Here is a 26,639-nt window from a genome sequence, read left to right as displayed (position 1 = left end):
ACAGTATAGGGAAACCTTATTAAAGTACAGTATTAGGAAATCTTATTAGAGTACAGTAGAAGGAAACCATATCAGCGTATAATAAAAGGACATCTTATTAGAGTACAGTAAAATGAGACCTTATTAGAGTACAGTATAAGGAAACCTTATAAGGAAACTTTAGAGTAAATAATAAGGAAACCTTATTAGAGTACAGTATAAGGAAACCTTATGAGAGAACAGTATTATGAAACCTTATTAGAGTACAATACAATGAGACCTTATCAGAGTACAGTAGTAGGAAACCTTATCAGTGTACAGTATAAGGAAACCTTATTAGAGTACAGTATAAGGATAACTTATTAGAGTACAGTATAAAGAAACCTTATCAGTGTACAATATAAGGAGACCATCTTAGAATACAGTATAAGGAAACCGTACTAGAGTACAGTATAGGGAAACCTTATTAAAGTACAGTATTAGGAAATCTTATTAGATAACAGTATAAGGAATCTTTACAGTATTAGGAAACATAGTACAGTATTAGACATCATAATTAGAGAACAGCAAAGGGAATTCTTAGAGCACAGTATTAGGAAACCGTATTAGAGTACAGTATACGGAGATCTTAATAGAGTACAGTAGAAGGAAACCATATCAGCGTACAATAAAAGGACATCTTATTAGAGTACAGTAAAATGAGACCTTATTAGACTACAGCATAAGGAAACCTTATCAGTGTACAATATAAGGAAACCTTATTAGAGTACAGCATGAGGAGACCTTATTAGAGTACAGTATAAGTAAACCTTATCAGAGTACAGTACAATGAGACCCTATTAGAGTACAGTATAAGTTAACCTTATTAGAGTACAGTATAAGTAAACCTTATCAGAGTACAGTACAATGAGACCTTATTAGAGTACAGTATAAGTAAACCTTATCAGAGTACAGTACAATGAGACCTTATTAGAGTACAGTATAAGTAAACCTTATCAGAGTACAGTACAATGAGACCTTATTAGAGTACAGTATAAGTAAACCTTATCAGAGTACAGTACAATGAGACCTTATTAGAGTACAGTATAAGTAAACCTTATCAGAGTACAGTACAATGAGACCTTATTAGAGTACAGTATAAGTAAACCTTATTAGAGTACAGTACAATGAGACCCTATTAGAGTACAGTATAAGTAAACCTTATTAGAGTACAGTACAATGAGACCTTATTAGAGTACAGTATAAGGCAGGCCTGAACACAACCACAAACTATTTGAAGATCTTTGAAGAAAGCTGGATGTTGCCTGTAGCAACATCCTGTTTCTGCACTCATCTCATGTGTGATCCTCCCACTGCTGGAGGCACCATCACATGATCAAGAAGAGTGGAAACACAAAGAATGTCTGCTGTGGCACACATCTGCTGATTCTCAACATGGTTGTATTGGCAGTGGTCGAGCACCTAATGGTTGACATATTGACAATGATGGTGTTCAATGATTGACAAGACTGAAGATGAAGACGTGGCAGCAGCGTGCGGTTGATTGCAGTGGCTGCTGCTGCCCTCGTCTGGCCACTGATGGAACTACCACACAGGCAGGTGGAGAATCACATCTGGTTTTTAATCATTGTCTCAGTGCATTAATAATACATGATCACATGTTCAAGTATGTCGGAATTAAAAGTGAGAGAGTCATCGGTCTCCTTTGAATGAAGTGTGACGGCTCGTGGCTATGCACCCCCCCGGAGGAGAGCGTACACAGCAGAGACCGTGATGGCGGCCGCCGTGTACGTGAAGGCGGCGTTATAGAGCGTGCTCCGGCTGACGCGTTCGCCCAACGTCCTCTGGGTGTCCTCAAAAGTCTGAACCATCGACTCCAACCCCGGCCGGTCTGCCGTCTCGATTCGGACCGGCCTCTGCGGTGCGCTTTCAAGCAGGCTCCTCACCAGGGAAAGATCACTCTGGACCTTGCCCAGTCCTTGCTGCAGCTGCCCCACTTGGGACTGCAGGGGGGACTCTGTCCTCTGGACCTCACCCGAGGACGGAGAAGGGCTGACGGCCGAGGCGCGGGTCAGGAGAGGAGCCTTCAGGGTGACCCTGAGGCTGTCGATGAGCGCCCGGAGCTCGTCCTGCTGCGAGCGATGGTTCCCCGCTTGGACTTTCAGGGCTTCCTGCAGGCTTTCTGGCCCCTTCTGGGCCTCCAGCAGCAGACTTTTGAGCTCCTGTGGAGAACACATTACACAGTTTTACCACAGGGGGGTGCTAACAGTGACAAAGTGTGCATAGTAGCCACTTTGATGTTTTCATGCTGGTCATTCCTCAATATGTCCTATGGCTCCAACTTCCACTGCTATCTGAGTGTTGAGCTCGTCGTCCTTCATTTAGAGGATTACCTTAAAGGGGAACGATGCTGTTTTTAACAGAAATAAATGTTAGCAAAAGTCAGCTAACAGTGGAGCTAGCGTAATGGGGATTGGATCTATTCCACCTATAAAGCGTGCTAAAAACATCTTAACACTGCCAACGTTTTCTAGACATGCTGTAAGTACACATGTAATGCAGTAACATTCATAATAACACATAATATTTATGTAGTTTGCTCATTTTTAAACACATTACAACGGTTGCTTTTTCCTTCAACAACAACAACAGACTTCATGAGTCAACAAACCCTACTTTGGGACAAATGCTGATCCAGAAACGTATGTTTTTGAGCCTGAATATAAGGAGGGCGATCTACAAGTTTTAGAAGCTGTGTGCTAAACTTTAGCGAAACACCAAGCATCATGTAGCAGTATTACTAAGTGCTAAACAAGATATAGAAACTACCAACATAGTAAAACAATCACTTACTGTATAATGTCTGCTCTCGCGGGGATGCCGACGGATGGGATGTTTATATCTTCCCGTTTAGATGAAGAAATCATCATAATCTTGCCAGATGTAAAAAATAACCGCAAAGTTGACCAACATCTCGGTGTATGTCCACAACCTTCTACTATCCAGGTGAGAGGCGTGGTTTATCATCTGGAATTAACTTTTACCCACTTAGAGGTGATGAGATATGTCAATATGGCAGCATGAGCTAGTTAGCTCTCTGTGATAAATGCGCCACAAAAAGCGTTTTAGCGCTTATAATAACAATAGCGCTAATACTTGGTTAATATTCAGGTCACAAAACGTAAACGGAGCATTGTTGGTGGTTTTTAAGAGGGTGTTATGGGCACAATAGAGTGCTCCTGTTAGCTGCATTGTTAGCCACATCATACTAAAAAACATCTTAAACACCGCCAACGTTTGCTAGACATGCTGTAGGTACACATGTAATGCAGTAACATTCATAATAACATGTAATATTTACGTAGTTTGCTCATTTTTAAACACATTACAACGGTTGCTTTTTCCTTCAACAACAACACATTTACCATGAATTGATTAACGTGATTAAACAACTCGAAAAACTTATTGGGGTGTTACCATTTAGTGGTCAATTGTACGGAATATGTACTGAACTGTGCAATCCACTAATAAAAGTTTCAATCAATCAATCAATAAAAAAAACAGACTTCATGAGACAACAAACCCTACTTTGGGACAAATGATGATCCAGAAACGTATGTTTTTGAGCCTGAATATAAGGAGGGCGATCTACAAGTTTTAGAAGCTGTGTGCTAAACTTTAGCGAAACACCAAGCATCATGTAGCAGTATTACTAAGTGCTAAACAAGATATAGAAACTACCAACATAGTAAAACAATCACTTACTGTATAATGTCTGCTCTCGCGGGGATGCAGACGGATGGGATGTTTATATCTTCCCGTTTAGATGAAGAAATCATCATAATCTTGCCAGATGTAAAAAATAACCGCAAAGTTGACCAACATCTCGGTGTATGTCCACAACCTTCTACTATCCAGGTGAGAGGCGTGGTTTATCATCTGGAATGAACTTTTACCCACTTAGAGGTGATGAGATATGTCAATATGGCAGCATGAGCTAGTTAGCTCTCTGTGATAAATGCGCCACAAAAAGCGTTTTAGCGCTTATAATAACAATAGCGCTAATACTTGGTTAATATTCAGGTCACAAAACGTAAACGGAGCATTGTTGGTGGTTTTTAAGAGGGTGTTATGGGCACAATAGAGTGCTCCTGTTAGCTGCATTGTTAGCCACATCATACTAAAAAACATCTTAAACACCGCCAACGTTTGCTAGACATGCTGTAGGTACACATGTAATGCAGTAACATTCATAATAACACGTAATATTTACGTAGTTTGCTCATTTTTAAACACATTACAACGGTTGCTTTTTCCTTCAACAACAACACAGACTTCATGAGACAACAAACCCTACTTTGGGACAAATGATGATCCAGAAACGTATGTTTTTTAGCCTGAATATAAGGAGGACGATCTACAAGTTTTAGAAGCTGCGTGCTAAACTTTAGCGAAACACCAAGCATCATGTAGCAGTATTACTAAGTGCTAAACAAGATATAGAAACTACCAACATAGTCAAACAATCACTTACTGTATAATGTCTGCTCTCACGGGGATGCCGACGGATGGGTTGTTTATATCTTCCCGTTTAGATGAAGAAATAATCATAATCTTTCCAGATGTAAAAAATAACATTTAAAAAAGGGACCGCAAAGTTGACCAACATCTCGGTTTACGTCCACAACCTTCTACTATCCAGGTGAGAGGCGTGGTTTATCATCTGGAATGAACTTTTACCCACTTAGAGGTGATGAGATATGTCAATATGGCAGCATGAGCTAGTTAGCTCTCTGTGATCAATGCGCCACTAAAAGCGTTTTAGCGCTTATAATAACAATAGCGCTAATACTTGGTTAATATTCAGGTCACAAAACGTAAACGGAGCATTGTTGGTGGTTTTTAAGAGGGTGTTATGGGCGCAATAGAGTGCTCCTGTTAGCTGCATTGTTAGCCAAATCATACTAAAAAACATCTTAAGCACCGCCAACGTTTTCTAGACATGCTGTAAGTACACATGTAATGCAGTAACATTCATAATAACACGTAATATTTACGTAGTTTGCTCATTTTTAAACACATTACAACGGTTGCTTCTTCCTTCAACAACAACACATTTACCATGAATTGATTAACGTGGACCCTGACTTAAACAAGTCGAAAAACTTATTGGGGTGTTACCATTTAGTGGTCAATTGTACGGAATATGTACTGAACTGTGCAATCCACTAATAAAAGTTTCAATCAATCAATCAATCAATAAAAAAAAACAGACTTCATGAGACAACAAACCCTACTTTGGAACAAATGATGATACAGAAACGTAGGTTTTTGAGCCTGAACGATCTACAAGTTTTAGAAGCTGCGTGCTAAACTTTAGCGAAACACCAAGCATCGTGTAGCAGTATTACTAAGTGCTAAACAAGATATAGAAACTACCAACGTAGTAAAACAATCACTTAATGTATAATGTCTGCTCTCGCGGGGATGCCGACGGATGGGATGTTGATATCTTCCCGTTTAGATGAAGAAATAATCATAATCTTGCCAGATGTAAAAAATAACATTTAAAAAAGGGACCGCAAAGTTGACCAACATCTCGGTTTACGTCCACAACCTTCTACTATCCAGGTGAGAGGCGTGGTTTAAGTGCTTATAATAACAATAGCGCTAATACTTGGTTAATATTCAGGTCACAAAACGTAAACGGAGCATTGTTGGTGGTTTTTAAGAGGGTGTTATGGGCGCAATAGAGTGCTCCTGTTAGCTGCATTGTTAGCCACATCATACTAAAAAACATCTTAAACACCGCCAACGTTTTCTAGACATGCTGTAAGTACACATGTAATGCAGTAACATTCATAATAACACGTAATATTTACGTAGTTTGCTCATTTTTAAACACATTACAACGGTTGCTTCTTCCTTCAACAACAACACATTTACCATGAATTGATTAACGTGGACCCTGACTTAAACAAGTCGAAAAACTTATTGGGGTGTTACCATTTAGTGGTCAATTGTACGGAATATGTACTGAACTGTGCAATCCACTAATAAAAGTTTCAATCAATCAATCAATCAATAAAAAAAAACAGACTTCATGAGACAACAAACCCTACTTTGGAACAAATGATGATACAGAAACGTAGGTTTTTGAGCCTGAACGATCTACAAGTTTTAGAAGCTGCGTGCTAAACTTTAGCGAAACACCAAGCATCGTGTAGCAGTATTACTAAGTGCTAAACAAGATATAGAAACTACCAACGTAGTAAAACAATCACTTAATGTATAATGTCTGCTCTCGCGGGGATGCCGACGGATGGGATGTTGATATCTTCCCGTTTAGATGAAGAAATAATCATAATCTTGCCAGATGTAAAAAATAACATTTAAAAAAGGGACCGCAAAGTTGACCAACATCTCGGTTTACGTCCACAACCTTCTACTATCCAGGTGAGAGGCGTGGTTTAAGTGCTTATAATAACAATAGCGCTAATACTTGGTTAATATTCAGGTCACAAAACGTAAACGGAGCATTGTTGGTGGTTTTTAAGAGGGTGTTATGGCCGCAATAGAGTGCTCCTCACAACCTACCCATCTCAGGGCGGACATTCTCACCACTAGGCCACTGAGTTCATCATGGTATTGTGAAATGTGCTCAAAAAGTACACACTGAAATATTTTAACACAATATACTTTCCTTGGCAGAAGAAACATTAAATATCATTCTGGCTTCTTCAGGAGTCATGTTATTCATATTTGAGAGTGTCGATATGTTTATTTTAACAGGTGTAGTTTGTGATGGAAGAAGACATTAATGTATTCATGATAGCATTCAAGCGATTAGCTCCAGGAAATTAGCAGTGTTTCAAAAATGCGGTAATCAATCATTGCTTTATGATCAATTACTTTATGAAATGGTAATATTTACAGCAGTTTATGAGGGTAATTTTTGCATGGCTAATAATCATTTGCAGGCACAAGACTAAAGCACTTTTCTCACCTGCAGTCGGACGCGGTTGACGTACGTGGACCCCATGACCCCGATCAGGGCTCCCAGCACCGAGCCAATCACGGACCAGTTCTTTGTGCGCTCGGCTCGCGTCCTCTCCTTCTCGTGACTCTCCCTGACGGCGGCCGAGAACGAGGCGAACTTCTCCCTCTCCGAGCCCTCGGCGTGCTCGTAGGCCGTTCTCAGGCGGCGCTCCTCCTGCGGTCAGGACGCCACACGGGCCTCAGATCATTTTATGGCTTCAAGTCCGCATACATACCATTTATTAATGACTCGATGGCGCCACCGCCAGGGATTCGTTTTGGGCGCCACAAATAGATTTTGGAGATTTTGACGGCAAACACTGCAAGCTTATAATCGTATTATGCGTAAGAGGACATTTCTTTGATGAAAGTGGAGGAATCGCCCCAGTTCTGCTCATTACTGAGTGGACTGCATGGTCCGGTTACACGTTGCCCCGTGAAGGGATGGGAACTGATGATTCCACTTTACGATTTGGTTCTCTTATCGATTCTTATTTGGGGGGAAAAAAGAGAGCAAACAGGTGGATTAGCATCAATTGTGTATAGTTTAGAGGTCACATGACCGTACAAAGCCTACAGTGACTTCTTTAAGGGGAACTGCACTTTTTTTTTTTTAAAGTTTGCCCATCGTTCCCAATCAAGAACATGCGTTTTAAGGATTTTAAATATGATTACAAAAACGCTTGGAAGATGCGGCTAATAGGAGTCACTGTTGCAGCCTTCAAAGTCTCTAAAACTATTTCATAACCCTCCATTAACGTTTTATATACACACTGCAAGTATATATATAATGTAGTAACAGACACCTTCATAACAATATGTAATATGTACAATATACACACTGCAAGTATATATATAATGTAGTAACAGACACCTTCATAACAATATGTAATATGTACAATATACACACTGCAAGTATATATATAATGTAGTAACAGACACCTTCATAACAATATGTAATATGTACAATATACACACTGCAAGTATTTATATAATGTAGTAACAGACACCTTCATAACAATATGTAATATGTACAATATACACACTGCAAGTATATATATAATGTAGTAACAGACACCTTCATAACAATATGTAATTTGTACAATATACACACTGCAAGTATATATATAATGTAGCAACAGACACCTTCATAACAATATGTAATATGTACAATATACACACTGCAAGTATATATATAATGTAGTAACAGACACCTTCGTAACAATATGTAATATGAACAATATACACACTGCAAGTATATATATAATGTAGTAACAGACACCTTCGTAACAATATGTAATATGAACAATATACACACTGCAAGTATATATATAATGTAGTAACAGACACCTTCGTAACAATATGTAATATGAACAATATACACACTGCAAGTATATATATAATGTAGTAACAGACACCTTCGTAACAATATGTAATATGTACAATATACACACAGCTCATCTAAGATGGGCTGATACAAAGTGGAAAAGTGTTCTGTGGTCTGACGAGTCCACATTTCAAATTGTTTTTGGAAACTGTGGATGTCGTGTCCTCCGGACCAAAGAGGAAAAGAACCATCCGGATTGTTCTAGGCACAAAGTGTAAAAGGCAGCATGTGTGATGGTATGGGGGTGTATTAGTGCCCAAGACATGGGTAACTTACACATCTGTGAAGGCACCATTAATGCTGAAAGGTACATACAGCTTTTGGAGCAACATATGTTGCCATCCAAGCAACGTTACCATGGACGCCCCTGCTTATTTCAGCAAGACAATGCCAAGCCACGTGTTACATCAACGTGGCTTCATAGTAAAAGAGTGCGGGTACTAGACTGGCCTGCCTGTAGTCCAGAACTGTCTCCCATTGAAAATGTGTGAAGCGTAAAATAGCACAAGGGAGACCCCCGGACTGTTGAACAACTTAAGCTGTACATCAAGCAAGAATGGGAAAGAATTCCACCTGAGAAGCTTAAAAAATGTGTCTCCTCAGTTCCCAAACCTTTACTGAGTGTTGTTAAAAGGAAAGGCCATGTAACACAGTGGTGAACATGCCCTTTCCCAACTACTTTGGCACGTGTTGCAGCCATGAAATTCTAAGTTAATGATTATTTGCAAAAAAAAAATAAAGTTTATGAGTTTGAACATCAAATATCTTGTCTTTGTAGTGCATTCAACTGAATATGGCTTGAAAAGGATTTGAAAAACATTGTATTCCGTTTATATTTACATCTAACACCATTTCCCAACTCATATGGAAACGGGGTTTGTAAAAACGTGACGTTGGTTTTGAGTTATCGCATGCTGTGTTTCAGCATTATGCTCCTATGTCCTCTTGATGACATAGCAGCCTTGCAGGTATTACAAGTAGGGTTGGGTATCGTTTGAATTCGAACGATTCCGATTCCGATTCTTTGTTTCGATTCCGATTCTTGGCGATTCTCGATTCAGATTCTTTTAAGAGGCAGGGTCAAAAAAAAGTTTGGGATATTTTAAATGAGCTAGCTAACCTACAGTCTTTCTGAATGAAATAGTCTGACATTCTCCATCAATTTTAATTCTATTAACTTTTTATGAACTTTACTATCAATTCCTCACAGGGCTGTTTTCAACTACAATATAAATATCAAATCTATGAACTTGAATCTAAATATTATAAATTATGAATACATTTTCCCAGGGGTACACTTTCCTCAAGAGAGCTTTATTTCCGAAAACCTCATGAAAACACATTTACACATAAGTGTATGATGCTGCAGGAAACCTCATGAAAACACATTTACACATAAGTGTATGATGCTGCAGTAAACCTCATGAAAACACATTTACACATAAGTGTATGATGCTGCAGGAAACCTCATGAAAACACATTTACACATAAGTGTATGATGCTGCAGGAAACCTCATGAAAACACATTTACACATAAGTGTATGATGCTGCAGGAAACCTCATGAAAACACATTTACACACACAAGTGTATGATGCTGCAGGAAACCTCATGAAAACACATTTACACACACAAGTGTAAGATGCTGCAGGTACTTAAAAATGTTAGCGTGCTCCCACTGATGGGCTAACCTGGTGCAGAAAAGCAAAGAAACAATAAGAAACAACTTGCAAAACCCAGTCCAGATTAGCAGCAGGTACAGTATAAAATCAGAGACAGTTCTTGTTTAGGAAAATGAGCATATCCGCCTTCTCAGGCAGGATGCGTGAGCGTTCTGGACAGATAGTGTCTCCTGCTGTGGAAAATACACGTTCGCTGGGTGTGGAAGAAGCTTGAACGCATAAATAGGAGAAAGCGAGATCTGACAGCAAAGGATAAGTCTTTTGTTGGTTCCACCGGACCACCACCATGCAGCAGGGTCGTCAGACATAAGTATCGGTGGAACGTCCTGGTACATCTGCAGCTCTCTCTCCACTCCTTTCTTGATGGACATGGAGCTCTGTTATTTCGCGGTTATTTCATTTTTTTTTGTAAAGTAAAGCCACACTTTCGACCGCCGACGCCCGCTATCCATGCTTGAGCTTGACTGACTCGCTCGGCTATGCTAACACTTCCGGCGGTGGGCGCTTCTTCGTTGGTGTTCAGCGGCTTCTTCTTCCGGTTCGGCGGACATATTTTTTTCCGGTCGGCGGACTGGGTATCGAAACTAGGAATCGAAATTTAAACTTTTGAACGATTCCGGGAGAATCGGAAAGTTAGTCCCGGTTCCAATCGATACTCGATACCCAACCCTACTTACAAGTAGCGCTGTTGCGATGTTTTCTGTTAAAATGCAACTAAACTTTAGTGTTTAGTGTTACTGTGACGTTGCGTGATTACATCATTCCAAGGACTCGTTTGGGAGAATGGCAAGCGATTCCAAGGAGTTGGAAGTGGTTTTGCATTCCCGTCCCTCGTGTCATGACAAGCAGCTGTGAATGTTTTGTTTTGTGGCGCTCTCGGCGTTGTGAGGCCTCAGCTCACCTGCAGCAGTTTGTGCTCCAGCGTGGCCAGCTCCAGGTAGTGCGCCTCCTCCCTGGAGACTCTGTCCAGCCTGTCCCTGACCTCCTTCAGCCGGGCCTGCAGGGTCTCCAGGCTGCCGTGAGCCTCGCGCACCATCCCCCTGGAAACCATGAACGCCGCCTCAGCCTAGGAAACAAACCGGGGGCAAATCTGAATCAGATCCGGATAAAACCGTGTTCGTCGGGTATCACGGTTGGAAGCAAAGCGAACTCGTCTACTGACCTCTGTGACATTTGCCTGAGCGCCACGGACCTCGTTGAGGCCGACAAACTCCTCATACCTCTCCCACCAACGGTTCATGGCGGCGGTGGCCATCTGTGCCGACCTTTGACCCCACTGATGCCCCAACTGACCTGCATGCTAGAGGAGGGAAAGGGGGCAGTTATGATGTCGCTGTTACTGGATTAGTTTTTTCTCTTCGGCAGCAAAACACTTTGACCCTGGAACACATTATTTCTACTGACATTATTTTCTTATGGGACAAGAACGAATTAGAGGTCAACCAGCATGTAAGTGCTTGTGTTTGACCTGAGATGGTTCTTTTTCGTATTACTGAAAAAACTCCACAAACAAATTATTTTAGTCAAGCCCACCAATTTGCAAGTAAATAAAAAGATTTTCTTCAATTAAAAAACAATTTTCAAGTTAACAAAAAAACATTTTCTTCAATTAAAAAAATTACTCAAGTATAAAAACATATTTTTTGAGTAAAAAAATGAATCGCAAGTATAAAAAAAATACATTTTCAATTTAAAAAATGACCCGCACGTATAAAAACATTTTACTTCAATTAAAAAATGACTCCAGTACAAAAAACATTTTCTTCAATTTAAAAAATGACCCGCACGTATAAAAACATTTTTCTTCAATTTAAGAAAATGATTACCAAGTATAAAAAACATTTTCTTCAATTAAAAGAATGATTTGCAAGTATAAAAACATTTTTTTCCAAGTAAAAAAAAATGACTCGCAAGTATAAAAACTTTTTCTTTGAGTAAAAAAATTAATCACAAGTATAAAAAAAAATATTTTCAATTTAAAAAATGACTGGCACGTATAAAAACATTTTACTTCAATTAAAAAATGACTCAAGTATAAAAAAAAACTTATTCAATTAAGAAAATGATTCCCAAGTATAAAAAAACTTTTTCTTCAAATAAAAGAATGATTTGCAAGTATAAAAACTTTTTTTTTCAAGTAAAAAAATGACTCGCAAGTATAAAAACTTTTTCTTTGAGTAAAAAATATTAATCGCAAGTATGAAAAAATAATGTCAATTTAAAAAATGACTCGCACGTATAAAAACATTTTACTTCAATTAAAAAATTACTGAAGCATAAAAACATATTTCTTCAATTAAGAAAATGATTCCCAAGTATAAAAAACATTTTCTTCAATTAAAAAAATGATTTGCAAGTATAAAAACATTTTTTTCAAGTAAAAAAAATGACTCGCAAGTATAAAAACTTTTTTTTCAATTTAAAAATGATTTCCAAGTATAACATTTTTTTTCTTCAATTAAAAATATGATCCACATGTATAGAAAAATGTTTTTCAATTAAAAAAATTACTCAAGTAAAAAAACATTTTCTTCAATTTAAAAAATGACCCGCACGTATAAAAACATTTTTCTTCAATTTAAGAAAATGATTACCAAGTATAAAAAACATTTTCTTCAATTAAAAGAATGATTTGCAAGTATAAAAACATTTTTTTCCAAGTAAAAAAAAATGACTCGCAAGTATAAAAACTTTTTCTTGAGTAAAAAAATTAATCACAAGTATAAAAAAAATATTTTCAATTTAAAAAATGACTAGAACGTATAAAAACATTTTACTTCAATTAAAAAATGACTCAAGTATAAAAAAAATCTTCAATTAAGAAAATGATTCCCAAGTATAAAAAAACATTTTCTTCAATTAAAAGAATGATTTGCAAGTATAAAAACTTTTTTTTTTCCAAGTAAAAAAATTACTCGCAAGTATAAAAACTTTTTCTTTGAGTAAAAAATATTAATCGCAAGTATGAAAAAATAATAATGTCAATTTAAAAAAATGACTCGCACGTATAAAAACATCTTACTTCAATTAAAAAATTACTGAACCATAAAAACATATTTCTTCAATTAAGAAAATGATTCCCAAGTATAAAAAACATTAAAAGAATTAAAAGAATGATTTGCAAGTATAAAAAATTTTTTTCAATTAAAAAATTATTTCCAAGTATAACTTTTTTTTTCTTCAATTAAAAATATGATACACATGTATAGAAAAATGTTTTTCAATTAAAAAAATTATTCACAAGTATAAAAGCAATTTTTTTCAAGTAAGAATATGCCTCGCAAGTATAAACATTTTTTTTCTTTAATTAATAATTGACTCAAGTATAAAAACATGTTTTTCAATTGAAAAATGATTCCCAAGTTAAAAAAAACATTTTCTTCAATAAAAAAAAATGGTTCACAAGTATAAAAACATTTTTTCTTCAATTAAAAAAATTACTCGCGTATTAAAACAATATTTTCCAATTAAAAAATTATTTGCAAGTATAAAAACATTTTTCTTCAATTAAAAATATGATCTACAAGTATAAAAAAATGTTTTTCAATTAAAACAATTATTAAAAAGTATAAAAGCTATTTTTTTCAAGTAAGAAAATGCCTCGCAAGTATAAAAAAATGTTTTCTTTAATTAATAATTGATTCACAAGTATAAAAACATGTTTTTCAATTGAAAAATGATTCCCAAGTAAAAAAAACATTTTCTTCAATAAAAAAAAAAGGTTCACAAGTATAAAAACATTTTTTCTTCAATTAAAAAAATGACTTGCGTATTAAAACAATATTTTCCAATTAAAAAATGATTCACAAGTATAAAAACGTGTTTTTCAAGTTAAAACTTTTGGCAGTAATATTCCAACCTGCGCCATTCACACACTTGCACTCACAGCACCTGTATTCCTACCCTACAAAGACAGGTGGTGCTGCTGAGTCAATTTAAGGCCATCTGCTACTGTTATTTGCTCATGGTCCCTTCCGACAAAAATAAAGAAGAAGCAGGGAGGGGACAGAGGAGAGGAAAATTAGTAGCTTTTTTCCCCTCTTCTGTCCGCCATTTTACTCCCTACTCTGCATCTTATTTGTTGTTTTTGACGGATGGCACCATGCGCAAATAACAGTAAAATTATTTAAAGTCGCTAGTAGTTGAATTGTCTCAGCAGCACCACCTGTCGTTGTAGAGAGCGAATTACGAGTGCTCTCAGTGCAAGTGTGTGGATCGCGCAGGGTGGAATATTACTGCCAAAAGTTTTAACTTAACTTACTTTTTTTATTTTTTATACCTGCAAATCATACTTGCAGAAATTTTTCAAATAATTGCAGAAATTTTTCAAATAATTGCAAACCTTTTTTTTTTACTTGCAGAAAATTGTTTTTCTTCTTGTGAATCTTTTTTTTTTACTTGCAGAAAAAAAAATTAAATTGCGAAACATTAATTTAAATTGCAGAAACATGTTTTAAACTTGCAAATAGTTTTTTTTACCTGCAAAAAAATGTTTTTATATGTGCGAAATGTTTTTTTTACTTGCAGAAAATAGTTTTTTTGCCTGAAGATTTTTTTATTTTTTTTTAACCTGCGAATCGTTATATTACAAACAGAGTGAGTAACTGATGCTGTAATATTTTGGTGTGTTTGTGGAGTTTTGGCAGTATTTTCACTCTACAGGGGTGCTAAAAAAAAAAGTGCAAAAATCCAAAACGTAGTTCTTTTTTATTCCGATTTTTAAATCCATTCCTAGTTTTCAGGAATCGGAATCGGTTCTTTTTTAAATCTTTTTTTAGGCAATCTTGGTGCTTAATCGCTCTGTGTGTACGTCAAGATGAGCTCTAAACTTGTAGACTTTTGAAAAGGATTTGTTACAATTTGATACCATTGAGTGAATCAATTCTAAATGTAAGTGTCACCCAAGGAATCTGAATGGAATCGTCAGTTGTGGTACGATTCCCAGTCCTACTTGTAAGGCTGACAGCGCACGTTCCTTCGCGCTCTCGGGTCCATCCTTCCCATCAGGACGCCCCGGGCCACTCGGCCGGTGTTGGGCACTGTAGCTGCGGACCACACACATCCGGTCTGGCCGAGGTCCAAGCAGGAAGAGGCGGGACAGACAACACGAGCCATGACCTCTGTACCTGACACAATGAACACAAATGTTAGTCAGCGCTGATGACGTGATTGTGATGAATTACAGACAACTAAATCCAGTGAAGAACAGTACCTCATCGAGACACGCAATAGGAAAACTGTCTAAGCCGCAAAGTCTCCCCAGCAACTGTAATAAAGATGGAGGAGATCAGAGATTGGCTGAGAAACAAGGCTGTGCAGATGTTCCCATTCACTATAGAATAAACCAAATTTGGTATTTTTTATAAAGGACTGTAACATAGACATGTTTGTCAACAGGCAAAAAAAAGTCTACATGAATGTGGATTTATGAAAGTAAGGCCTACATTTTCTAATTCGCTTAATAATTTACAATTAGCAATCAAATCTTGGAGAATAATTAAGAGTACAAAAGACCTTGAATTAGGTCTAGCTCCAGCCTATCTTGCCGACTGCATTGTACCATATGTCCCGATTAGAAATCTGCGTTCAAAGAACTCCGGCTTATTAGTGATTCCCAGAGCCCAAACAAAGTCTGTGGGCTATAGAGTGTTTTCTATTGGGGCTCCAGTACTCTGGAATGCCCTACCGGTAACAGTTAGAGATGCTACCTCAGTAGAAGCATTTAAGTTCCATCTTAAAACTCATTTGTATACTCTAGCCTTTAAATAGACCCCCTTTTAGACCAGTTGATCTGCCGTTTCTTTTCTTTTCTCTTCTGCCCCCCTCTCGCTTGTGTAGGGGGGGGGGGGGACACAGGTCCGGTGGCCATGGATGAAGTGCTGGCTGTCCAGAGTCGGGATCCGGGGTGGACCGCTCATTTGTGCATCGGTTGGGGACATCTCTGTGCTGCTGACCCGTCTCCGATCGAGATGGTTTCCTGCTGGCCCCACTATGGACTGGACTCTCACACTATTATGTTAGATCCACTATGGACTGGACTCTCACTATTATGTTAGATCCACTATGGACTGGACTCTCACACTATTATGTTAGATCTACTATGGACTGGACTCTCACACTATTATGTTAGATCCACTATGGACTGGACTCTCACACTATTATGTTAGATCCACTATGGACTGGACTCTCACTATTATGTTAGATCCACTATGGACTGGACTCTCACACTATTATGTTAGATCCACTATGGACTGGACTCTCACTATTATGTTAGATCCACTATGGACTGGACTCACACTATTATGTTAGATCCACTATGGACTGGACTCTCACTATTATGTTAGATCCACTATAGACTGGACTCTCACTATTATGTTAGATCCACTATGGACTGGACTCTTAGGGCTATATAAATAAACATTGATTGATTGATTGAATTGAATTTTTTGTTAAAAACATTTAAAGTGATTTAGTTAGCCCTTTTTGTCTTTTTATTATTATTATTTATTAATAATTAATGCTCCATCTGTATATAGTGCAATATATTTATCTGTACAGTATTCTATTTATTTATATCTGCAACATATTGCTCTTTTATCCTGCACTACCATGAGCTAATGCAACGAAATGTCGTTCTTATCTGTAGTGTAAAGTTCAAATTTGAATGACAATAAAAAGGAAGTCTTGTCTAGTATTTGCTTTTGTGTTCTTTCCTTGTTGTTGAAAGTGCCTTGACTGTTGAGTGAATTATAAAAGTATGTTTGCTGTCCAAAAAATAAAATAAAAATAAAAACTAATAAAGATTGTGCGATGAAGATTACAAATGAATCAACCGGTCACCTTTGATAAATCTCGTAAAAAATCCCACATTAGCCACAACTTTAAACATGTAAGTGTCATGAATATATTCAGTTAATAAACATTCACATTAAATACAATAAACTTTAAATACAGGATTAGCTTGCTAGCTGCTAGTTAGCATTTAGCACCACGTTCCTGAGCGTGATATTGTTTACAAGCTGTCTATATAACAATAAACAGAACACATACCTATATTCCAGTTTGTTTTTAAAACAGACATGTCACCTTGACAGTATTTTGGCCGCCGAGAGTCATCATTCTAATGTCAAATGAAGCAAGTAGCCTAGCCAGGTCACGAGGTTTTTGTTCCGGCATATATTCATCCTTCTATTTCCGGGTCAGGATTCTACTTCCGGGGATGAGGGTCCTTACCATAGACACCTTATAAGTAGAAGCAGCATTGGCTGCTGTGACGCGAGAAATTGGGCCGCCATCTTGAAGTGGTGATGAGCGGCCTAAACGGACAGTTGACAAGTGGAAAACAAAGATGGTGTTCACACTGCAAAAAGTGAAATCTAAGTAAGATGAAATATCTCAAATAAGGGTGATATTTGCTTATTTTCTGTCTCATAAGATAATTATTCTCACTAAGCAGATTTTATGTTAGTGTGTTTTACTTGTTTTAAGTGTTTCGGTCCTAAATGATCTCAGTAAGATATTACAGCTTGTTGCTGAGATTTGATGAGCTATATTGAGTAAAACATGCTTGAAACTAGAATATCAACTGTTGCAAAGCTGTGTCATCAACACTCACAAGTATAAAACTACTTTTTTTAAAGTAATAATTTCTTATTTCAAGCATGAAAAAAAAAATCATGACTTTGACACAATTTTGTCTCATAATTAAAACAGATGACAGCCAAATGGACTTTGCTGTTTTATTTTCAATGAAACAATAGAAAATACGTACTCATATAGTAGTACAGTTGGCACAGTACAGTAAACTGAGAGTTAATATTTAAACATTTAACATGTGACATTTCTAACAATTTTGAACAGAAATAGTTCATGCACATTCAGATGAATTCTTCAAAATGACAATAAAAACATTTTTGACCGGGGGCCGGGCTGTATATATGTGTACTATTTGACTGAAAAAGCACGCACTTGGCGCGATGATGTCATGTTGTCGATGGAAAAATGCATTTTTAGACAATATGATTTGCCTGAGCGGCTAGGAGACCCCAAGAGTAACAAGCGCTTGCCTTGTTGCCTTTCCATTAAGAACAATAAATTGTTTTTTAATATAAGTTTGCTGGTTTCAAGAAATGTAATGCCGAGCGCATATCATTATGTCAAGTTAATGGCACTAGTATTTACTTCATTTAAGAATATTTTTCAACATATTGAGCAAAAAGGTCTCTTTTTTTCTACCAAGAAAAGTGCACTTGTTATTAGTGAGAATATACTTATTTTAAAGTATTTTTGGGTTCATTGAAGTTAGCTAATTTGACTTGTTTTGGAAAGTCTTGACAGGCCAAATTTTCTTGTTTTATTGGCAGATAATTTGGCTTAGTTCAAATAAAATACCCCTCATTTTTTGTTTTTGAACACTGACTTTTTGCAGTGTTCAGCGTTTTCCTGCTCAAATGAGCGGACTGTTGAAAATAGGATTACTTTTCACAAGTGAGATTTAACATTAACGTACTACTGGTTGTATTTTGTGAAAAGAATATTGCCACAGAGTTGAGAAGGAGCAAAGATCTTCAATAGCACTGAAATCGTAGCCGCCGGCAAACAAGAGTATGACCATAATAGAATTGCTTGTCAATGAAATTAATTACATTTAAAAATGTCATACTTGAATAACATAATGTTGAAATAAATGATGAAGATAAAGATTGTAAAAGCCAACACTGAATTAAGACAGAATTTGGTTTTATTCTGAATCCATGCGAAACAGATTGGTGGTTTTAGTTGATATAAAGACTTTCAGGTGTTTATATATGTTTATGTTTAAGTATTTGGCAGACGCTTTTATCCAAAGCGACATACATAAAAAATACATATAAAACAATCACTGTAAACATGATCATTTAAGGGAAGAATGTAATACAAAATATCAATACAAAGTGTCAAGACAGAATAAACTTTCTGCTGCTGCAGCAACAGAGATACAGTCTATAAGATATATAGATATCTAATGTATTCAAACATTGTTTATGTAGGATATATGCATGTATATATAACCTAATCATATTGTTTCTTCAACTTCAAAATAGCTGACCCTTCTCTGGGATTATATTCCCAGTTTTGATCTCGGACGTCTGGTCACTTATAGCAGTGTTTTTCAACCACTGTGCCGCGGCACACTAGTGTGCCGTGAGATACAGTCTGGTGTGCCGTGGGAGGTTATCTAATTTCACCTATTTGAGTTAAAAATATTTTTTGCGAACCAGTAATTATAGTCAGCAAATGATGTGTTGTTGTTGAGTGTCGGTGCTGTCTAGAGCTCGGCAGAGTAACCATGTAATACTATGCCGTATCAGTAGGTGGCAGCAGGTAGCTAATTGCTTTGTAGATGTCGGAAACAGCGGGAGGCAGCGTGCAGGTAAAAAGGTGTCTAATGCTTAAACCAGAAATAAACAAAAGGTGAGTGCCGGTAAGAAAAGGCATTGAAGCTAAGGGAAGGCTATGCAGAACCAAACTAAAACTGAACTGGCTACAAAGTAAACAAAAACAGAATGCTGGACGACAGCAAAGACTTACTGTGGAGCAAAGACGGCGTCCACAATGTATATCCGAACATGACATGACAATCAACAATGTCCCCACAAAGAATGATAAAAACAACTGAAATATTCTTGATTGCTAAAACAAAGTAGATGCGGAAATATAGTTAAAAAAAAGACCAGAAACTGCTACAGGAAAATACAAAAAAGAGAGAAAAAGCCACCAAAATAGGAGCACAAGACAAGAAGTAAAACACTACACACAAAAAAACAGCAAAAAACTCAAAATAAGTCAGGGTGTGATGTGACAGGTGGTGACAGTACACCTACTTTGAGACAAGAGCTATAGTGACGCATGCTTGGTTATGCTTTAAAGTCATATCCAACAATTGCGACAACGACTTTTTACTGTCAACTGAGTTTTGTTTTTTAATGATTGCTGCTGGTGGTGTGCCTCCACATTTTTTCAACGCTAAAAATGTGCCTTGGTTCAAAAAAGGTTGAAAAACACTGACTTATAGCATATAAGAATATTCTATAACTGTTAAGCAAACTAAGAATAATAAAACATGTGTCCTTTATCATCGCTACACGTATGACCAAAACAGCTTGTGAAAATCAGTGGCATTCAGTGAGGTAAGATGAATTCAATGCGCTGACAGTTCATTGCTCCTGCCAAATGAATTGCACTGAGTGGAGCGGATCACCACTCCAAGATGGCGGCCCCGCGTCTCGTCAGCGCCAGTAGGCAGTACAGAAGATGTTCTTGGGTCCTTACAGCGCGACTCCGCCTAAGCAAATGTGGTGTTTTCTTACCCGAACACACAAATATTTCTCCTAAATCCACGTTATTTAGCATCGCACCATGTCCGGCAGGGAGGGTGAGACGTTGTTTTGAATATCTACAAATGTGTGTCATTATATTCAGTCAATAAACATTCACATTAAATACAATAAACGTTAAATACACGATTAGCTTGCTAGCTGCTAGTTAGCATTTAGCACCACGTTCCTGAGCGCTTTATTGTTTAAAAGCTGTCTATATAACAATAAACGGAACACATTCCTATATTCCAGTTAGTTTTTAAAAATAGACATGTCACCTTGACAGTATTTTGGCCGCCGAGAGTCATCATTCTAATGTCAAATGAAACAAGTAGCCTAGCCAGGGGGACGAGATTTTTGTTCCGGCATATATTCATCCTTCTATTTCCGGGTCGGGATTCTACTTCCTGGGTCCTCACAGCGCGGCTCCGCCAAAGCAAATGTGGTGTTTTCTTATCCGAACATTCGAATATTTCTCCTAAATTCACGTTATTTAGCATCGCACCATGTCCGGCAGGGAAGGTGAGACGTTGTTTTGAATCTCTATCATTATAATGTGTGTAAACGCTAGAGTAAAAAAACTCGACGTAAATGCGTATTAGTAAGCTAACATGCTAAAGTATTATATGTTGCCTGCACACTGTTACATTGCGTGTGTGTTATGTTAGTCATCGAGTAATCAACGGCTTATTTAAAAAAGTGCATCATATCCTAAATTGTAGTCGATGCCGAAAATAACCAAAATATGTCATGTCATCATCAGGAGGCAAAAAGAAACCGCTGAAGGCTCCCAAGAAACAGGACAAGGACTTGGATGAGGTAAGAGTCCACCTTCCAAGACCTTTTAATGAACATATGTGCAGCCAGGTGTCATGCAGGTTAATAAACTACACCTTTAATTAACATATGTGCAGCCAGGTGAATAAACTACACCTTTAATGAACATATGTGCAGCCAGGTGAATAAACTACACCTTTAATTAACATATGTGCAGCCAGGTGTCATGCATGTGAATAAACTACACCTTTTAATGAACATATTTGCAGCCAGCTGTCATGCAGGTGAATAAACTACACCTTTATGAACATATGTGCAGCCAGGTGTCATGCAGGTGAATAAACTACACCTTTAATGAACATGTGTGCAGCCAGCTGTCATGCAGGTGAATAAACTACACCTTTAATGAACATATGTGCAGCCAGGTGTCATGCAGGTGAATAAACTACACCTTTAATGAACATATGTGCAGCCAGGTGTCATGCAGGTGAATAAACTACACCTTTATTGAACATATGTGCAGCCAGGTGTCATGCAGGTGAATAAACTACACCTTTATGAACATATGTGCAGCCAGGTGTCATGCAGGTGAATAAACTACACCTTTATGAACATATGTGCAGCCAGGTGTCATGCAGGTGAATAAACTACACCTTTATGAACATATATGTGCAGCCAGGTGTCATGCAGATGAATAAACTACAGGCAGGCCAGTCTAGTACCCACACTCTTTTACTATGAAGCCACGCTGTTGTAACACGTGGCTTGGCATTGTCTTGCTGAAATAAGCAGGGGCGTCCATGATAACGTTGCTCCAAAACTTGTATGTACCTTTCAGCATTAATGGTCAACTTTCTCATTCTTTTTTGCCACGTGTGCCAACTTTTTTGAAACATGATGCAGGCATCAAAGTCCTAATGAGCTAATATTTGCAAAAAAATAACGTTTTCCAGTGTGAACATGAAATATCTTGTCTTTGCAGTCTATTCAATTGAATATAAGTTGACAGGATTTTCCAATCATTGTATTCTGTTTTTATTTACACAACTTGACTGCTTTTGGGTGTTTGTACTTTACAACATGTAACAATGTGTGCAGGACGACATGGCCTTCAAGAAGAAGCAGAAGGAGGAGCAGAAAGCCTTGGACACATTGAAGGCCAAAGCATCTGGAAAAGGACCTCTAGGTATGAATGGGGGTTCTTAACCTTTCGGACCTCAGGGCCCAACTTTTCCACTCAAATATCAACACTGAATTACTCATTTTAATCGTATTCAATAATTATATCTGTGTTAATGACAAATATTATTTATTTAACACAAACCTTAGGCTTAGGTCAGACTGATTGCAAATATAAGTACCAACCAAATATACTGTATAAAAAGGGAGTCATAAATAACTGACAAAACATTTATTTACATAGAATTATGTAATTTAGTAATGATGTTTTCTTACCTAAACAGTCAATAAAATTAAAGTGTAAATGAAAATACAGTTTCACCACTTAAATCATAATTTTTGCGCTTAAAGTACCAGTTAAGTGGAAAAAGTAGTTGACTTTATATGCTTAATTATGTTTCATTGTATCCAATTGTATTTACAATCAGCAAAGTATGTGAAAATACTGTCTAAACATCACTAAATGCCATTTTGAATATTCCACTTCGACTACTTTCCTTAATTTCCATAGATTTTACGTCACTGTAGTAACACTTCTGCACTCTGACCATATTATTAGATCAGTCATACTGGAAATACACAAAAATTGTAAAGAGATGTGCTGTGTGTCATTCACAATCCTTATGTAAGACAAGAACACATGCTTGGCTTTTTAATGCATACCAAATTGTAAATAAATAGCTAACAATTGAGTCAACAGATGGAGGCTCCTCTGTTGTGCTCATAAAACCCTCTAAAACATCCAGGAAGCGCCAACAATACTCCATTTACATGTCGTGACCTGAAATTTAACCAAATATGAGTGATGGCGTAAGCGCCAACATTGATAGCGGTGAGCTAATGCTAGCTTACGCTGCTATTTTGTACACACTGAGCCAACAGCTGCTTCTGCTTCATTCTAAATTACAATTCATGCATCTCTCACCTGCTCGTAGACAAATGTGGCCATGGACCGACAGGCTGGTCCACTTTCACATCCCCCGAGATGGCGAAAGACAAAAAAGACGCTAGTTGCAGCAACTTTTTTTATCCCTTCTTGAAGATTGATTCTTCATCTAAACGGAATTTTGTGAGCGTCTTGTCGGTCGGCATCCCGGCAAGAGTGCAAATATTACAGTCAGTGTTTGTTTTATTATGGTTAGTTTGTATTAGGGGTGTAACGGTACGTGTATTTGTATCGAACCGTTTTCGGTACGGGGGTTCCGGTTCGGTTCGGAGGTGTACCGAACGAGTTTCCACACGGACATATTAAGTAGCGTAACGTGCGTTGTGTAAACAATGCACGCCGAGGCACAACACACGGCATGCTAGCAGCTAACGGGCTAGGATAGACTGACCATACGTCCTCTTTTCACCGGACATGTCCTCTTTTGCGGAGCTGTCAGGGCGGAGTTTCTTAAACGCCTCAAATGTCCGGCATTTTGAGTTAGGGTTGCGTGTATTTTCAATGTACGTTCAGGGTTAAGAAGGGGTTAAAAACAAAACAAACAGCAGCATTAGTGAGGGAGGGGCAGAGACAGAGAGAGTTACGATAAACGCGCATGCGTCGCCAGGCTCTGCTTTTTATCCATAGATTTATCACATTTAATTTTGTATTATCTATAGCAGGGGTGTCAAAAGTGTGCCCCGGAGGCCATTTGCGGCCCACAGCTAATGTTTTAAAGGCCCACGGCACATTCTAAAAATACTATTACAATAAACAAAAACATAACAAAAGTGAAATAAAAAAGCTTAAATGTAATTTAGAAAAAGTTGCAATGTTGACTAATAAAACAAAGCTGTTTTTTCTTTCTTTCAAACTGTCATTGCTCAAAACATAATATTGAATCAAAATCAATGTTATTATGAATTATTGACCTATCCAAGGTTCCCATTACTTCACATCAAATATTACACTAAGAAAAATATTTTTGGTGGAAGATTTTGCAAATTTGGTAAATAACTAACCCAAAAATTTACATTTTGTTGTTTTCTTACTGTACCGAAAATAAACCGAACCGTGACCTCTCAACTGAGGTACGTACCGAACCGACATTTTTGTGTACCGTTACACCTCTAGTTTGTATGTTTAGCACCTAACAATGCCGCTGATGCTATTAGTGTCACAATAAAGCTACATTCGTTTAGCACTCGGCTTCTAAAACTTATTACTCATCCTCTTTGTGTTCGGGCTCAAAAATATAAGGTTCTGGGTCATCATTTGTCCCAAAGTAGGGATGTCCGATAATGGCTTTTTGCCGATATTCCGATATTGTCCAACTCTTTAATTACCGATACCGATATCAACCGATATATGCAGTCGTGGAATTAACACATTATTATGCCTAATTTGGACAACCAGGTATGGTGAAGATAAGGTACTTTTTAAAAAAAATTATAAAATAAGATAAATAAATTGAAAACATTTTCTTAAATAAAAAAGAAAGTAAAACAATACAAAAACAGTTACATAGAAACTAGTAATGAATGAAAATTAGTCAAATTAACTGTTAAAGGCTAGTACTATTAGTGGAGCAGCAGCACGCACAATTATGTATGCTTACGGACTGTATCCCTTGCAGACTGTATTGATATATATTGATATATAATGTAGGAAGCAGAATATTAATAACAGAAAGAAACAACCCTTTTGTGTGAATGAGTGTAAATGGGGGAGGGAGGTTTTTTGGGTTGGTGCACTAATTGTAAGTGTATCTTGTGTTTTTTTATGTTGATTTAATTAAAAAAAAACAAAAAAAAACGATACTGATAATAAAAAAAACGATACCGATAATTTCCGATATTACATTTTAACGCATTTATCGGCCCATAATATCGGCAGACCGATATCGGACATCTCTATCCCAAAGTAATCGTTGTTGGGTGTCACAAAGTCTGCTTGATGAACATTGTTGTTGATGGGGAAGGGATCCGTGGTTCCTCCTCCATGTCACGGATCACGTGACTTAGCTTGCTCATTAGCTCTCAAAATGGCTCGGTAATATCTGTGGGATTGATACTATTTTGATCATATCTATTTATTCACAAACTTTGAAGTCTTCTGGTGTTATACACCAGATACCGTAATTTCCGGACTATAAGCCGCACCCGACTATAAGCCGCAGGGTTTTGATGTGTAATTAGCGTAGTATATAGGGGTTCCTGCTACCACGGAGGGGATTGTCGGGACAGAGATGACTGTTTGGGAACGCAAAGCGTCCCATTTATTAACAATAAATCTTTCAATCATTCAATCAAACTTGCAGAGTACAAATAATACAACGGTGCAAAGTAATACAAAGTGCTCGCCTGTACGTTATCAAAATAAGTCAGTCTTTAATCATTGTGTCATCGTCTTCCTCCTGCGTACTAAAACCACCGAAATCCTCTTCGTCGGTGTCGGAGAAGAACAGGCCGTATATAAGCCGCACCCTTGTATAAGCCGCAGGGACCAGAACGAGGGGGAAAAGTAGCGGCTTATAGTCCGGAAATTACGGTATATATGATAATAGCTTCAATATAGAGGCACCTTGTTTTTCCACTCTACTGCTACTTTAGGAAAATGGTATTACAACTGCGGCCCAGACAACCTGCAGCTGAGAAACCGATATTTTGTGGCCGAGCCATCTAATGAGTATAGCCAACTTGTTTTCAAAGTTAGTAGCAAACATGGCGCCCTGTAGTTAAATGATTTGTTCTTTCAACCAATCATTTAGGAGAGCCTATGGCCAAAAGCTGCTCAAGCGGCTACAGGATGCCATGTTTGCTACCAACTTTGGCTGTGAACAATGGTGAAAGAGTCCTTATTGTGGTGCTCAACATGTTGACATTTCTTATGTGTTCTCCTGCAGGTAGCAGCGGCATCAAGAAATCCGGCAAGAAGTGACCCTGCTTCGGTTCCCCATGACTGCCGTGTATCTTTGCTCCTCGAGACACCACTTTGTTTTGCCACGGTCCCCAGTTACCTTTTTCCACAAGTCAAAGGTAATTTGGGAAAACCTGAGTTTTGTGTACAGCTTGTAACTGGAGGTCTCACACCCATACATTTGTTGTCGTACCCACAGTTCTCATATAACACTGTGGGAATAATCAAGAGTTTACTTTTTTTATGGCATTTTATTGTAAATGCAAAGATACCAATAAAATGTTTTGAAATCACCCCCCAAAAAAGTTGTGAATTTAAGGTTTTAATTTTGAGATAGAAGACGATTGAAATGAATACAGTACATGGGGCCGAGGGACAAATTAAATGACACGGCGGG

At 37.6% G+C, this 26,639-nt stretch overlaps 2 protein-coding genes across 3 annotated transcripts; one reads left to right on the top strand and one right to left on the bottom strand.

The window, feature by feature from the left end:
- Nucleotides 1–1,070: 1,070 nt before the first annotated feature.
- On the bottom strand, nucleotides 1,071–20,717 carry LOC133643482 (mitochondrial potassium channel-like). 2 transcript variants are annotated; one of them, XM_062038096.1, is made up of 7 exons: nucleotides 20,686–20,717; nucleotides 15,297–15,352; nucleotides 15,036–15,210; nucleotides 11,247–11,384; nucleotides 10,986–11,150; nucleotides 6,986–7,192; nucleotides 1,071–2,201 (listed from the first exon to the last, which is right to left on the bottom strand). In XM_062038096.1, the coding sequence occupies exons 2-7, from the start codon at nucleotides 15,299–15,301 to the stop codon at nucleotides 1,710–1,712; spliced, it is 1,182 nt and encodes a 393-aa protein (XP_061894080.1). In that variant the 5' UTR covers nucleotides 15,302–15,352; nucleotides 20,686–20,717; the 3' UTR covers nucleotides 1,071–1,709. The 2 variants fall into 2 exon arrangements, with proteins under 2 accessions (XP_061894080.1, XP_061894079.1); XM_062038095.1 differs by lacking the exon at nucleotides 20,686–20,717 and adding an exon at nucleotides 17,135–17,433 and having other exon boundaries at nucleotides 1,073–2,201; nucleotides 15,297–15,350.
- Nucleotides 20,718–20,818: 101 nt separating this feature from the next.
- On the top strand, nucleotides 20,819–26,535 carry LOC133643483 (translation machinery-associated protein 7). The gene is made up of 4 exons (XM_062038097.1): nucleotides 20,819–20,964; nucleotides 21,206–21,261; nucleotides 22,318–22,405; nucleotides 26,229–26,535. The coding sequence occupies exons 1-4, from the start codon at nucleotides 20,949–20,951 to the stop codon at nucleotides 26,261–26,263; spliced, it is 195 nt and encodes a 64-aa protein (XP_061894081.1). The 5' UTR covers nucleotides 20,819–20,948; the 3' UTR covers nucleotides 26,264–26,535.
- The last annotated feature ends 104 nt before the right edge of the window (nucleotides 26,536–26,639 follow it).

The sequence above is a fragment of the Entelurus aequoreus genome, linkage group LG26 (assembly GCF_033978785.1).
Source record: "Entelurus aequoreus isolate RoL-2023_Sb linkage group LG26, RoL_Eaeq_v1.1, whole genome shotgun sequence".
NCBI classification, from domain to species: domain Eukaryota; kingdom Metazoa; phylum Chordata; class Actinopteri; order Syngnathiformes; family Syngnathidae; genus Entelurus; species Entelurus aequoreus.
Note: the sequence above shows the minus strand (reverse complement) of the source record. Positions and strands in the feature narration are given on the sequence as shown.